The 14,746-nt window shown below is 41.2% G+C and overlaps 4 protein-coding genes across 4 annotated transcripts; 1 reads left to right on the top strand and 3 right to left on the bottom strand.

Annotated features, from left to right (window-relative positions):
- Positions 1–622: 622 nt before the first annotated feature.
- LOC107277316 (pathogenesis-related protein 1) lies at positions 623–1,559 on the top strand. Its single transcript, XM_015789183.3, has one exon. It carries the CDS (start codon positions 877–879, stop codon positions 1,414–1,416), a length of 540 nt encoding a protein of 179 aa, XP_015644669.1. The 5' UTR covers positions 623–876; the 3' UTR covers positions 1,417–1,559.
- A 2,396-nt stretch (positions 1,560–3,955) lies between these two features.
- Positions 3,956–4,915, bottom strand: LOC107278129 (pathogenesis-related protein PRB1-3). The gene has a single exon (XM_015790118.3). It carries the CDS (start codon positions 4,801–4,803, stop codon positions 4,294–4,296), a length of 510 nt encoding a protein of 169 aa, XP_015645604.1. The 5' UTR covers positions 4,804–4,915; the 3' UTR covers positions 3,956–4,293.
- A 6,972-nt stretch (positions 4,916–11,887) lies between these two features.
- Positions 11,888–12,931, bottom strand: LOC136357282 (uncharacterized). Its single transcript, XM_066312325.1, has 2 exons — positions 12,284–12,931; positions 11,888–12,196 (listed from the first exon to the last, which is right to left on the bottom strand). The coding sequence occupies exons 1-2, from the start codon at positions 12,929–12,931 to the stop codon at positions 11,888–11,890; spliced, it is 957 nt and encodes a 318-aa protein (XP_066168422.1).
- Positions 12,932–13,735: 804 nt separating this feature from the next.
- On the bottom strand, positions 13,736–14,746 carry LOC136357283 (uncharacterized). The gene has a single exon (XM_066312326.1). It carries the CDS (start codon positions 14,744–14,746, stop codon positions 13,736–13,738), a length of 1,011 nt encoding a protein of 336 aa, XP_066168423.1.

Here is a 14,746-nt window from a genome sequence, read left to right on the forward strand (position 1 = left end):
CTGGTATGCATGAATTATTTAAAGTTGGCTACTTGGCCTTATAGAATTCTTTCAGACAGCATGGAGATGGAGAAATTTCCCACCAAATATTGACCCATACCCCACATGATTTGGATGGATCCCTTGATCCGATCACGAATGCTTAGGTGGACTTTGTTTCTAAATGTAGAAATGTTATTCAGTAACCATTGTGGTTTGTTCCATAAACTAAATTAAGGTTGGGTTTTCTGATGGCATAAAAATCATCATTTACAACTGATTAAATATTTAAAATTTAGTTGTTGAAACACTGAAATTATATATATCTTCACAACAAGTTGCACCAAATAATATTGTATGTATATAAAATACTAATAATACAGCCTATATGCCAAACTGATCAGTTGATCAATCAATTAAGGAACTAGTCCACCAATCAAAGATAAGACATGCCTCGTCGGATCGATATAATCGCCTTAGCCGTCGAGCACATGAGCAACGTGCTGCGTCCTCCAATGACTACGATTCAACGACGGCAACCCCCAAAAAAAATAGGAGAAAAGAAAAAGAACACGTCGCATGCATTCATGCATGTACCAAACACAAAATCATTAACAATTAATCAATTAATAAAAAGAAATGAGAGTGAGGCCAGGAGAGTTTTATTTTATCCTAATTAATCCGCTCTCGCCGAGCAGAGCCAAGCATCATGGCTACTTGCCAAGTTGCCATGCAAATTGTAGGATTAATAATCGATTTATTTTGCTGACATCTTGGGAGCTCATCTGGCTATAAATATATACCTTGATCGATCGCGAGTAATATCGCATCAGCATTCAACGAACACACACACAATCGGAATCGATTAAGAGAGCAAATTGTGTAGTAGTGTTGCATATGGAGACACCAAAGATATCGGGAGTAGCACTTGCGGCAGCCATTGCCGTCGTTCTGGCCATGGCGACCACGCCGGCGGTGGCGCAGAACTCGCCGCAGGACTTCGTGGACCTCCACAACGCGGCGCGACGCGTGGAGGGCGTCGGCGAGGTGGTCTGGGACGACGCCGTGGCGGCGTACGCGGAGAACTACGCGGCGGAGCGCGCCGGCGACTGCGCGCTCATCCACTCCGGCAGCTGGGAGAAGGCCGGCTACGGCGAGAACCTCTTCGGAGGCTCCGGCAGCGAGTGGACGGCAGCGGACGCCGTCAACAGCTGGGTGGGGGAGAAGGATCTGTACGACTACGACAGCAACAGCTGCCTGGGGTCGTGGGACTCGTGCCTCCACTACACGCAGGTGATGTGGAGCCGCACGACGGCGATCGGCTGCGCCCGCGTGGACTGCGACAACGGCGGCGTCTTCATCACCTGCAACTACAACCCCGCCGGCAACTTCCAGGGAGAGCGCCCCTTCGAGCGTGGCCTCACTCTCTCTGCTTAATAAGTTATTAATACAGTATTTACTTTAACTATGTATGGAGTATGATATAAATGTGCGAAATAATAATTACGGGGATCTTATTATATATATATGTACGTTGTCGTTCGAATAAAAGAAGAAAATAAATGAGAAAATTAATTCCATTGTCTGCATGTAATTTGAAAGGACGACCATACAATCAGAGACTGGGTGGTGCTGTGGTGGAACAGTCCTAGTGGCCTGTCCAGGGGAAACTAATTAAGAATTGATTCTTAGAAGCAGCTGGTTAGTAGACAACTTTTGAGGATCTGTAAAAGTTGGTTTCCCAGCTTCTAATTTCTTGTTCATTTTCTGAATTCTGGGCCTATTTGGCATAGTTCCATCACCAGCTCCACCTCTCCTAAAACTGGAGCTCAGCCAAACAGTTTCAGCTCCACCTAATAGCAGCGAAGCTGGGTGGAGCGCTCTCATAAAATGAACTAGAGATGTGGAGCTGTGTTTAGTCAGCTCCACAACTCCACTTCAGACCCAACTACTGGAGTTAAATTTAGAAGTTGGAGCTCTACCATGCAACTATAGCTTCTCAGAATCTGTACCAAAAGCTATACTGTTTGGGGGGGAGTTTCTGATTCTGGGAAAAGCTGCAGCAGCTGGAAGCTCCCCCAAACAGGCCCTAGGTGTCTATTTGGGAAAAGCTTTTAGCAGCTGCAACTTCTCTCAGAATCTTTAACTCTCCCTAAACAATTTAGATTGTCATTCACATTATAAGAATTTGTAGTAGATATATAATTCAGAAAATGAACTATAACAAAAATTTGGAAAACTAACTTTTTCATATTCTCATGAACTGAGAACAAATCTGTTAATTCTCACAATTTTAAGCTCTACCAAAAAGAATTGAACATCTGGGCTGACCTATGGTGGGAAACTACCAATTGGGGCTAAGTTTGAATAGGCTTCATCTGGTCCAACGAATTACAGCCCACAAACATGCATGTATGAGCTAATATTTCAAGCCTACATAGATGGGCTGGCGATGAGGCCCATCTAATGCCTTCATCAGGCTAGACTTGAAGCCCGTGAGGATAGGGTGCGAAACTCCTATGGCACGATTGATTGCTTGGGGCGATCGGTTCCTCTGCCCTACGCGGTATTTTTTTTTTGGCACCACTTTACTTTTCTGTTTTACTAAGTTTATACCCCCGAAGTTTATACCTATTAAGTTTACACATCTAAAGTTTACATACTTAAAGTTTGTTGACCTAAAATTTGTAAGTCAAAAGTTTATATATCAGATTCAAGTTCATCTTTAAATGTATTTAAATTTAAATTCAAATTTGAATCGGTATATAAACTTTTGACCTATAAAAGATGTGTAAACCCTATAAGTATAAACTTTAGGTATATAAACTTAAAAAAACTATATGGTGAAAAAAAAAGAAAAGTGGTGAAAAAAAAACTATAGGGTGTCCATGTAAATCGATCCCAATAAAAGCATCAAGGAAGCTCATAGTGTATGCAAAGTAAGGGAAAACCTAATTTTGTAGCTAAGAAAAAAATAGCTTTAGCTATATGGCCGAGGGGTAAAATATTAGAGTGCTCATTACTAATTTACTTCTTGACATTACCATATACCTTGAAAAATAACTACTAGTACGTACGTACTATTTAGAGTTCAATTTGTTTGTTTGAAAGTTTGTGAAGTGATACTAGATATTGATCTATATTGTTAATTATTTTTCAACAAAATATATGATTATTATTTGGATTGACATTTAGTTAAGCAACAAGCTGGGGACATATTCCTATAAGAGACAAAGTTATTAATATTTCTCCGCAATTTGATAAATTAATATCGACATGCTATGATGTCTGACCTAGTTAGACATACGTGTAAGAATTGGTCAGTGGGAAATCGATTACTAATCAAAATAATCAAGTGGATCAAATTAAGTCGATCCGGGCATGTACTTGTTGCTGATGAACGTCACAGGGTAGAAAGGAAGAAAACACGGCAGGAAAGCATGGTTACCCATATTCCAATGGATGCACCCACCTATATATATAGCTACTAGCCAGTGCACGTGTAACTTTATTTTTTATGAAAAAAATAGTGATCAAAGATAGAATATTTTTTAAAGTTCGACCACAAATTTATGTAAAAAATTATCAATATCTAAAACACTAAATTGGTTTTATTAAATATAACATTAAATATATTTTAATAATATATTTGTTTTCTGTTGAAAATATTACTATATATTTCTGTAAACTTAATCAAACTTCGATTTTGATAAACACCTGGCGATAATAAAATCGACAAATATATGCAGGATCAGGTGACTAAAATCAGACAGCTCTTTATTTATTACTACCTCCATATTTTAATGTATGACGCCGTTGACTTTTTGTCTAACATTAGACTATTCGTCTTATTCGAAACAATTATGTAATTATCATTTATTTTATTGTGACTTGATTCATCACCAAATATTCTTTAAGCATGGCATAAATATTTTATATTTGGATAAAAATTTTGAATAAAACGAATAGTCAAACGTTGGTTGAAAAATCAATGGCGTCATACATTAAAATACGGAGGGAGTAATTTGTAATAAAAATACACACCGGATACATATATATCTGTATTTGTAGATACTCAATACGTCTGCATCATGACGTACTTATTGCATCCAACACACTGATCATGCATACGCATGCAGATCGATGTGCGTACATATATACATACGAACATACATAGTAGTTCGTACATATATGCGCATATATATCTACTGAGAGCAGAAAGATTTATACGTACAATATATACTAGAGTAGTAGCAAAATATATTCCATAGCATATACGTTACGTACGTACGTATACGTATACGTATACGGTAGCTAGTACGGCCTCTGGTTTTGGACGTTGCCGGCGGGGAAGTAGGTGCAGATGAAGAAGACGCCTCGGTTGGCGTTGCAGGCGACGGCGGCGCATCCGACGGCGGTGGTGTCGCGCCACACGACCTGCGTGTAGTGGCCGCACATGGCGCCGCCGACGCAGCTGTTGCTGGCGTAGTCGTAGGAGCCCTTCTCCGCCACCCACTGGTCGACGGAGCTCGCCGCCGTCCACGCCTGCACGGAGGGGTTCCACGACAGGTTCTCGCCGTACTGATAGTTGTTGCGATCGGAGTGCCGCAGCGCGCAGTCGCCGGCGCGCTGGTTCGCGTAGCCCTGCGCGTACGCCGCCAGGTTGTCGTCCCACGACAGCGCCGGGACGCCGACGGCGCTCCGGGCGGCGTTGTGGATGTTGACGATGTCGGTCGCCGTGGTCTGGGCCTGCGCCGTCGATGTGGTGGCCAGAACCACCGCCATGGCCGCCATCACCACTGCAAAGCTCGCTCCTCTCTCCATTGCAAGCTCGCAGTTGATTTGATTGGCAGTGTACGTTCGATCGACTGCGCAATTAGAGTAGAACTAGAGCTATAGCTAGCTAGTAGAGGTGATGATTAATACATGCAATTTCGGCAGTATTTATAGACGGGCTGGCTCTCGATCGAGCCATGGACTTAATTAAGCACATGGCAAAGAAGAAACGGTAAACGTTGATACGGCGGACTGGTCCCTAATTATTAAGAGAAAGAAATGGGAGAAGAGCTGAAGAGGTGATAAGACCAGAAAGTCATGAACAAAGCACTCATGGGAAAGTGGATAATATGCGTGGCAAAACTTGTTACTACAGACCAAATTCTCTTACCCAGAATGTCTGAAAATTCTTCAAATCGGGTGCCCGCGCCTCCGCGCCGAAAAAAATGGGGCACCGCGCCTCCGTCCACCACGCGCCCCACCACACGCACTGTTGCAATAAATCTGCCACATATTACGGAAACACTCTATTAACAGGAATCCGTTTCATTTTTTTTTCACCAATAATGTTTCAACAAGTATATTCGTATTGTTACACTATGTATAGATCAAATGTTGCAGAGAATTGAAACATCCTTTCGCTATTTGCTGAAACATTATTTTTATATGCGGTGAAATAGCTTCAAAAACCGTTGTTTCATGCGCTGTAGCAAAATGTTTTATGAGGTGATTTGGTTGTATTTAAGCTTTTTAAACGATTGGACCATTTTCAATCAACGTAGTGAAACAATTCCGATCTATTTGGTGGAACAACCCCGATTTTTTTAAAAAAACGGGTGTCCGATTTATATACGCCTCGCCAAAATGTGTAAAAACAGGAGTGGGATGGAGTCGATCAGCTAGGAAAGGATGTGTCAGATGCTGGAAACTTTTAGCGCTTCCCAAAGAACAATACTCTATGCCTATTAAAATACAAAATATTTTTTTGGGCAACTAGAACTTATTTTGATGGATGATTTCTCGAAAGAGCCGTATGTGAAAATTAACTTGTACGCGGGGTCATGAAATTCGTACCCCATGCAAATCCTTAATTTTTATAGGCCCTTGGTAGTACAGTTGATCGATTCAAATAAATGCTGCCGAAAATAGGTTACGTTTTCTTTACCAGAGTTAAGTAATTGAGTGATCAAAGTAGCAGTAATATTCTACTCTTTTATTAAAATCGGAGGTGTAGTATGTAAACACCACCTGTTGATGAGGACATCACTTCGTCGGATACGCTCGTAACTTCACACGCTCCAATAATAATTTCAAGTCCAAGACCAGTTCGGCCTCCGGAGACAGCACTGACTTCAAACGGACCTAGCGCCTTCATGCTATCTCCGATTTGGGTGATCTTGGACTTCGTGGAAATCTTATCTCGCTACCTTTCAAACGCATCCGGTCTCATGTCCAAATTCATCTCGAGTCAACGGGAATCACCAAAATAAGACAGTGCTGTTGCTGAAACCGAACTTGGGCCTTGGGCCTTGTAATAGACTAGGCCCATCCCGGAAGTGTCTCCCTCCACCTCCACAAATTAGCACTTAACCCTAGCTTTATTTTCCTCTATAAATAACTTTGTATATCCTCAAAAACAATTGGGTTTTGTTTAGTTGAATTTTGCCAAGTGCCATTCACCTTGTCTCTAGTCCTCGCTCGATTAGTCGGCGACTATAGATTCAGAGCCCCCAATAGTTGGTGTGTTGATTTGCCGGGTCGATTAGATCTACCACTTCAATCGCAACTATTCCTTTGTGCTTAATTCCCTATTTGCAATATTTAGATTGCATCTTATCTTGTTCTTGCAGTGTTCTCTCGTTTGCATTGCAGGGATCATCAACCGCGCGTCACGGTTGGTACGACATCGTTTGTGGTGTAGCGATTGCACGGCGTCCTGGATTTGTTCTGGTTGGTAGCCACATCGCAAACGTCGCACTCGATCAAAGCGAGAGTTATCCCCCTCACCAGAAGATCGGGCCACGAGAGAGAGCGTCATCAGTTGGTATCAGAGCTTCAGTTGCTTGGTGAGGATTTTAGTTTTGTAATTTTTTTCCCATCGTCTACCATACAGCCGCAATATTTTTTTCCATCACCAAACTTTAGTTTGAGCCTTTCAAATTTCATTCAGTATTGTGTTCTTGAGTTTTGGTCCATTGTCGTGTCGAAAGTGCTGGTTTTAGTCGTAGCTCAGTCTGAGTTTTGAGCTTTGCATTTGGTCGTCGTCGTCTCGGTTGAGCAGTAGATCGGTTTGAGAGAAAAAAAATCCAGAGTTTCTGTTGGGTGAGATTTCTTTCCAGTGCATGCATGCATGGAATCGCGGTACGTGGTTACCAAATAAATAGCGCCTCAAATCAGGGACTAATCTTGGTTATTTCCTAGTTAGTTTCTGTGTCTATCCGAAGTGCATGTGCCAAGGATCGGTTTCCATATTCCTGGCACCACCCAAATAGGAGGTACGTAGTTTTCTCTGTAACTACACATTCACACGCACAAGCACCTGGTTGGTTGGTCTTTGGTCATTTGATTTTTTTTTCTTCTAGGCTTGAGTCCTTTGTAATCTTATTTACCAGCTATTCCATTTGGTAGATACCGCTTGCCAAAAAAAAAAGAAATAAAGAAAAGGCAGAAGGTGCAAAAAAAAAAAAGAAAAAAAAAGAAAAAAAGAGCCGCACCAAAGAAAAAACAGAAAAAAAGAGAAAAAAAATCAGAAAAAGAAAGAGTGGAATTTTTTTTGTTGGAATCTTGGAGAGAGTTGCTTACTATAGCGAGTTGTGGATTGTCCGAGTGTGATCATTTGCTTGCTTAAGCTAGGATTGAGTCTAGGCTACGCCAGCAATTTTGACTAGTACTTTGGACTATTATTCAATTTCGCAAATCTGTTTGATTTTTGCTATTCCTTGTGATATAGTTAAGCCTACCAAGATCCACATACTCCTAACCTTTACAGGTCCGGCCTTGCAATTGCTCCACTCATCAAGCGTGTCATTGTGCCACGAACCAGCCACGGTGATTGACCTGTTTTGCATTCTTTGAGAATATTATAAGAATTTGGTATATGCTTGAGTGTTGAGTGCCTTCAAAAGCTCCACATATATATAGATTGTTAGGAACTGACACTTTCTTGTGAGTTTCTTTTGCTTGCTAACGATGTCAGGTACAAGTTCCGACGAACCAACACTGGAGAATCTAGCGCATAAACTGAAGGGTATGGAAAATTGGTATGAAGAGTTGATGCGTAATAGTAAATCATACAAGGAAAGCACAGATAAACATTTAAAAACCTTAAGTGAAAGCCTGGTGAAAGTAGTGGATCAAATTGAGAAAATGAATCAATCACATAAACAATTAACTGAAAACATTCAGAATATGATTATTGAACATGAAAATATTGTGCGACGCATTGGTTTACTTGAGGCTGCAGGTGAAGAAGGTGCAGGTGCCACTGCTCATCGACACCAAAGATATGACGATGAAGACGAAGAGCAATCTGTTGCTGATGATGTGGAGGAAGACGAGAGTGTTGGAAATAGAAGACAACGTCGAGTTAGGGACAAAGATGATCCTTTATCTAAGGTAAAATTTACTATGCCTTCTTTTGATGGTAAGTTTGAGCCTTCTGTTTATCTAGATTGGGAGTTAGCTGTTGAGCAAAAATTCTCTTGCTATGATTTTCCTGATAATAAGAAAGTTAAAGCTGCCAGTAGTGAATTTACCTCCTTTGCATCTCTATGGTGGAATAATATATGTGGTAGAGGACTTAGACCTAGAACATGGGATGATATGAAACGTACAATGAGGTCTAGATTTGTTCCTTCTTACTATGCTCGTGACATGTTAAATAAACTGCAACTTTTAAGACAATGTTCCAATTCTGTAGAAACATACTATCAAGAGATGATGATTGCTTTGTCACGATGTGATTTGCAAGAAACTGAGGATGCTAGAATTTCTAGGTTCTATGGAAGTCTTAATAGAGAGATTCGGGATATTCTTGAATATAAAGAATACAATACCATGAATAGATTATTCCATTTTGCATGCAAAGCTGAAAGAGAAGTGCAGGGACGCAACAAGCATAGAAGTTCTTTTGCAGGTGCTACTTCCACACGACAGTCAACACCACGTCAAGCTACTACTGCCGTTCGTTCACCTACTTCTACGCCATCCAATGCTCAAGAAAAAAGCAAAAACGCTTCAGTTCAGACTCCAGCCAAGAGTGCAACTTCAGTAGCTTCCACTGGACGTACCCGTGATATTACATGTCATAAGTGCCATGGCATTGGACACATTGCACGTGACTGTCCAAATCGGCGAGCTCTATTTGTGAATGATGATGGTGAGTATACTTCTACTAGTGATTGTGATGATGAATATGCTTTAGCTGCCACTGACCACGCAGGAGGACAAGATAATGATGACATCGAGGAAGTCCATTTGCATCCAGAGTCGCTAGATCAGTATCCTAGCCTAATTGTCAAGCTAGCACTTAGTGCTAAAGAGAAGTGTGAAGAGCAAAACCAATGTCACAATTTGTTCCAAAGCAAAGTTCTTGTGAAAGACCATACCGTCAAAATGATTATTGATAGCGGGAGTTGCAACAATTTAGCAAGTGAAGAGATGGTCAAGAAGCTTGGCTTGACTACCCATCCACCTCCACGAATTAGCACTTAACCCTAGCTTTATTTTCCTCTATAAATAACTTTGTACATCCTCAAAAACAATTGGGTTTTGTTTAGTTGAATTTTGCCAAGTGCCATTCACCTTGTCTCTAGTCCTTGCTCGATTAGTCGGCGACTATAGATTCAGAGCCCCCAATAGTTAGTGTGTTGATTTGCCGGGTCGATTAGATCTACCACTTCAATCGCAACTATTCCTTTGTGCTTAATTCCCTATTCGCAATATTTAGATTGCATCTTATCTTGTTCTTGCAGTGTTCTCTCGTTTGCATTGTAGGGATCATCAACCGCGCGTCACGGTTGGTACGACATCGTTTGTGGTGTAGCGATTGCACGGCGTCCTGGATTTGTTCTGGTTGGTAGCCACATCGCAAACGTCGCACTCGATCAAAGCGAGAGTTATCCCCCTCACCAGAAGATCGTGCCACGAGAGAGAGCGTCATCACCTGTACGCACACAAGTTGCCTGATTTTTTTTCCTAGTGGACACACTCGTGTGTAAAAAGGATATGCTTTGCTAGCTACTTCCTCCGTCCCAAAATATAACTATTTTTTATTTCGACATAGTTTTCGATATGCTATTTTGATTAATAATATCTAAAAAGAGTTGTATATTATGATAGTTCGTTTAATGATAAATCTAGTAACATCAATTTTAAATGATGTATTTTTTTATTATTTTATTAATAGTTAAAGTTAAAAATGTTAGACTAGTCTATAAATATTTTTATTTTGGGACGGAGGTAATCCCAGACATATGCTTTTTTCTAGATAATGTGACATGGATATGTAGGCCAGAAAATTAAACATCAAGTTGCTAAAGAAAGTATGAGGAAGGTAACGTAAGTATGTGTGCCAAGACTAAAGAAGTGTGGATCCATGCATATATGGCTAGTTTGCTACAATTAATTGACCACTTATAATTAACTTTAGTTACATTAGTAGGAGTAGTTAGGATTAAAAAAACTAGAGTAAAATACAGTAGCGGCCCTTAAACTTGAGGGCGGATGTCATCCAGGTCCATTAACTTGCAAATCGTGTAATTAGACCACTAAACTTGCTAAATGTACCATCGCCGGTCCAAAATGCCATTTGACCGCGGTCGCGCCGACGTGGCATGCCACGTGCACAGCTGAGCTGGACCACACCGTGCGTGACACACCGCCCACGCCTTGTCGTTTTTCATCCAGGCCCCTCTCTTTTTCTCATTTGGTTTCCACCACTGCTTCTTCTTCCCTGAAGCGCCCAAAATCTAAGCGCCGACTAGGGTTGCGATTGAGGGCAAGTTTCGGCGGCGGAGCAGGTTGCGGCAGGTTCGTCGGCGGAGCAGGTCTCGGCAGGGTTCGGCGACGGAGTATGTCGTGGCAGGGTTCTTTGGCGGAGCAGGTCTCGGCGGGCTTCGGCGGCGGAGCGGCTGGGTTGAAGGCGATGGCAGGCTCGAGCTCCAGTTGGAGCACAACACGGTGGGCGACAGAAATATCCAGGCAAGGTAAAACCTTTCCATCTCCCATTCGGTACCTGGAGAGTACTTTGTTGAAGTCAGTTGGTTTATTCATTTTGAATGTGCAGAATGGTGGATGCAAATTACGGCAGTGGTATGAACCAGGGACAACGTCGTATTTGAAGCAGGTTTTGAATGATTTAGTCAGCACTGTTCGTGAAGTGAAGACAGAGAACTCTGAAATTAGAGCATCCCTTGCCAACTCAAGAGCTATGATTGATGGACTTGTCACTGAACGCAATGTCTATGAAGCAAAGAGCAGGGGACAAAAAGAGGAATGTGGCTCAGTTACTAAAATGGCCTATAGAATCAAGATGTTAGAAGAGAGTAGAAGATCTATGTTGTCAGTTATTGTTGGTTTTGTAGTAGTCATATTTGCACTATTGCTTCTTAGGTAGATACCAAAGTTTGATGGATATGGATGTATTGGTGCTGGTGTGTTTTGTGTCAGCTGAAATAAGGCACTTGAGTGACCTTTTGTGTATGCTGAATCTGAACCATGTATGGAAAATGTATGCTAAATGCTATTATGTGAAGCTGAAATCTGAGATTTTGTTCTGAAAATCGACATCTCTAATTTTTTTCAGCAGACAACTGTTATTTTGTTCTAGCATATGAAATGTCCTGTAAAACTGTCATATGGAAATAGCAAACATGCATCATGCATTACAGGCAGTAATTTCGCATATTCATCACAATACCAAATTTCTGGCATTTAGTAGTATTTCCAGTACTACATTTAGTGAACACATGTCTGGCATCACAAAAATCCCATGTTCTATCACAAAATAGCCACAAGTTTGGCAGCACAAAATCAAGCAAGCATGCCCATGAAATCCATACAAGGTTGAAATTTTTGCATAACAAAGTACTACTAACACTAAAGGACCATCAAACATATGGTCTAACACATATCACTTGTTTGTAGCAGTAGCTTTCTTCCTGGGAGCTCTGTTCTTTGAAGTAGTAGCAGCAACTCCTGAAACTCCTTCAGTTGTACACTTCCTTTTGTTGGCCCTAGATTTTCCCTCTTTTGTTGCTGTGGTCATAGGGGTAGATACTACAGCTGGCTGGTTTGAAAGAATGTACTGGTTATCTGGGAGAGGACCATGTGTAGTTTCCATTTGACTCACTTGTGATGATTCCTCAAACATCTGTGCAACCATAGGATTAGGAACTTGTGATAGTAATTGGTCATATGCAGACTGAGATTGGGTCAGCACCTACAAGTTTACAAAGGTAATTAAGATAGAGTTATAATTAATAGGGTACTGATAATAGAGTGATAAGATAGAGTATTGTTTCATTACCTCTACTGGTTCTTGCTCAGATTCATGCAACTCTTCTGTAGAACTTGCAGCTGGGGTCCTACTTGTCTTCAGTTTGGGTTTGAGTCCAGCCTTTCTCAGTGGGCACCCTTTCTTGTTATGTCCAGGCTCTTTGCAGTAAGAGCAGTGCATCTCCACACCATGCTTGGACATTTTAGGCCCATTTTTTCCCTGTACCTCATGTGGTGCTTTCCTCCTAGACTTATGTGGTCTGCCAACCTTTTTCTCATATATTGGAGGCTTCACTTCTGGCCCATTCACCTGAGCCCACTTAGTCATATCATTGCAGGGCCAAATGTTAAATGCATATGCTCTGGAGAATGCTTCTAAACTATAGCAGGGTGGAAGAACTGACTCGGCACTAATTCTCTCACTCCTTAAGCATGAGATAGCATGGTTACAAGGGATGCCTGTTAGATCCCATCTCCTGCAGTCAAAATGTTTAGCACTAAGGTCAACAATGTACTTGAAATTCCTATCTTCCACCTGAAAAATCCCTTTCCCGGCTGGCAAAACATAACATGTGTTTGCCATATCTGCATTTTTCAGTACTTTCTTCCTGATCTTGGGGCATATAGGCCCATGCCATTGCTCTGCCACTTCTTTCTGCTTACTGTAATGCCTACTCATTACTTGGCTTTTGATCTTTTCAAACATACTCAGGATTGGCAATTCCCTAGCTTCTAAGATGTACTTGTTGAATACTTCACAATTATTGTTCAACAAGATATCACACTTAGGGAATTCACTGAAATAAGCTCTGACCCAAGTTTTAGGAGGCATCTTTTGAAGCCACTCATATGCATCCTGATTAAGAGATTTCATTTCATGTTGGCATTCCACTCAACCTCTGAACTTGATCTAGCACATGCCCATAACTGGTTTTTCAGATTCTCACCTTTGAAATGTACCTGAAAATTGGAGTACAGATGTCTAACACAAAATCTATGTTCTGAATCAGGGAAAATCTGTTGGACAGCTGGTATAAGACCCTGTATCATGTAAAAACAAACATGGAATTTGAAATATGTCAGATTATAAGAACAAAACTTATAAGACAAAAATAAAGAACAAGTATACCTTTTGCTTATCAGTCATTATTGTCCATGGGTAGGTATTGTCAATGCCCAGGTCTTCCTTTAGGGTATATAGAAACCATGTCCAAGACCTCAATGACTCTTTCTCAACCACAGCTATTGCAATTGGATATATGCAATCATTAGGGTCAATGCCTACTGCTGTTAGGATTTGTCCACCAAATTTAGTCTTGATGTGGCAACCATCCAAACATATCAAAGGCCTACATCCACTCAGAAACCCTCTCTTACATGCATCAAAGGACATGTAATATGTGCTGAAACAACTGTCTACCAGGTTCAAAAAGAAGCAACTGCCTGGATTAGACCTTCTTAGCTCAGCCCCATAGTTCCACAACTAATTATATTGTTGAATCTCATCACCATATATGGCCTTGAAGGCCAATCTCCTTGCCCTGGCTAGCTTGCTTCTAGATGGAGTCAGATTCCATTCTAATTGGACTAACTTTGCAAACCCTCCAAGTGTCATCTTATCATTTGCTCTAAAAGTTTCAATGTACTTCTCAGATAGCCATTTAGCAGTACACCTTTTCAGCACCCATTCCTTCTGACATTTATGCTCCCCAAGATATGTCTTCACCATCATTGACTTGGACCTGCTATCAAATGATGCATATAAGTTCCATGGGCAACCCTCAACACAGTGGGCCCTAAGTCTTTTTTGCTCATTCCTAGGTATCTTGATGTCCACTCTAGCCTTCAAACTGTACTCTGTTATGGCCTTTTTAAGTACTTCTACTGAAGGAAACACCATGCCAACCTTAAAAACTGGGTTCTTAACATCCTCTGCCATGAAAGCCTTGAACTTTAATCTCACTTCACCTTCATCATCTGAATCTGGGAGCTGCAAATCTTCATCATCAGTGGAAACTTCCTCCCCATCAGAATTTCTAACTACTATTTCTTTCCTCTTCAACTGACTGCCCTTAGCTTTCTTCCAAGACTTTGCCTTGCAGTCAGATAAGTCTTCAACACCCATATCAACATTGTCAACATACAAGTCATCATCTGCATCTGATATATCATAGTCACTGTCCACAAAATCTGTGTCATCTTCTAAGCTACCATCACTGTCACTGTCATCTTGTTTGTTTGGCACCTTCCTATCAGCAGTTGGCATCTTCCTAGGACTAAGCACCCTAGGCAATTCACTAATAGGATTAGCTACTACATCATCCCAATCTACACCTGCAATTGTGTCACCCTGATCAAAGTAGATAATAAAATTCTTAACCTTGTGCACAACTGATTTCATCACTTCAAAGTCAGCCCTAGTAGATATAACCCTAAGGCCATCTTCAAGAGTCCTTCCAGGGAGCAACCAATAAGCCTTAAAATCTGGAGTCAT

The sequence above is a fragment of the Oryza sativa genome, chromosome 7 (genome assembly GCF_034140825.1).
Source record: "Oryza sativa Japonica Group chromosome 7, ASM3414082v1".
In the NCBI taxonomy this organism is placed as follows: domain Eukaryota; kingdom Viridiplantae; phylum Streptophyta; class Magnoliopsida; order Poales; family Poaceae; genus Oryza; species Oryza sativa.

Excerpts from the sequence above, each read along its gene's own strand:
- LOC136357283 (XM_066312326.1), bottom strand. The coding sequence starts at position 14,746 with ATGACTCCAGATTTTAAGGCTTATTGGTTGCTCCCTGGAAGGACTCTT.
- LOC107278129 (XM_015790118.3), bottom strand. The coding sequence starts at position 4,803 with ATGGAGAGAGGAGCGAGCTTTGCAGTGGTGATGGCGGCCATGGCGGTG.
- LOC107277316 (XM_015789183.3), top strand. The coding sequence starts at position 877 with ATGGAGACACCAAAGATATCGGGAGTAGCACTTGCGGCAGCCATTGCC.
- LOC136357282 (XM_066312325.1), bottom strand. The coding sequence starts at position 12,931 with ATGAGTAGGCATTACAGTAAGCAGAAAGAAGTGGCAGAGCAATGGCAT. Across the intron at positions 12,197-12,283 it reads CTGAGCAAGAACCAGTAGAG|GTGCTGACCCAATCTCAGTC; the intron begins GTAATGAAACAA and ends GTAAACTTGTAG.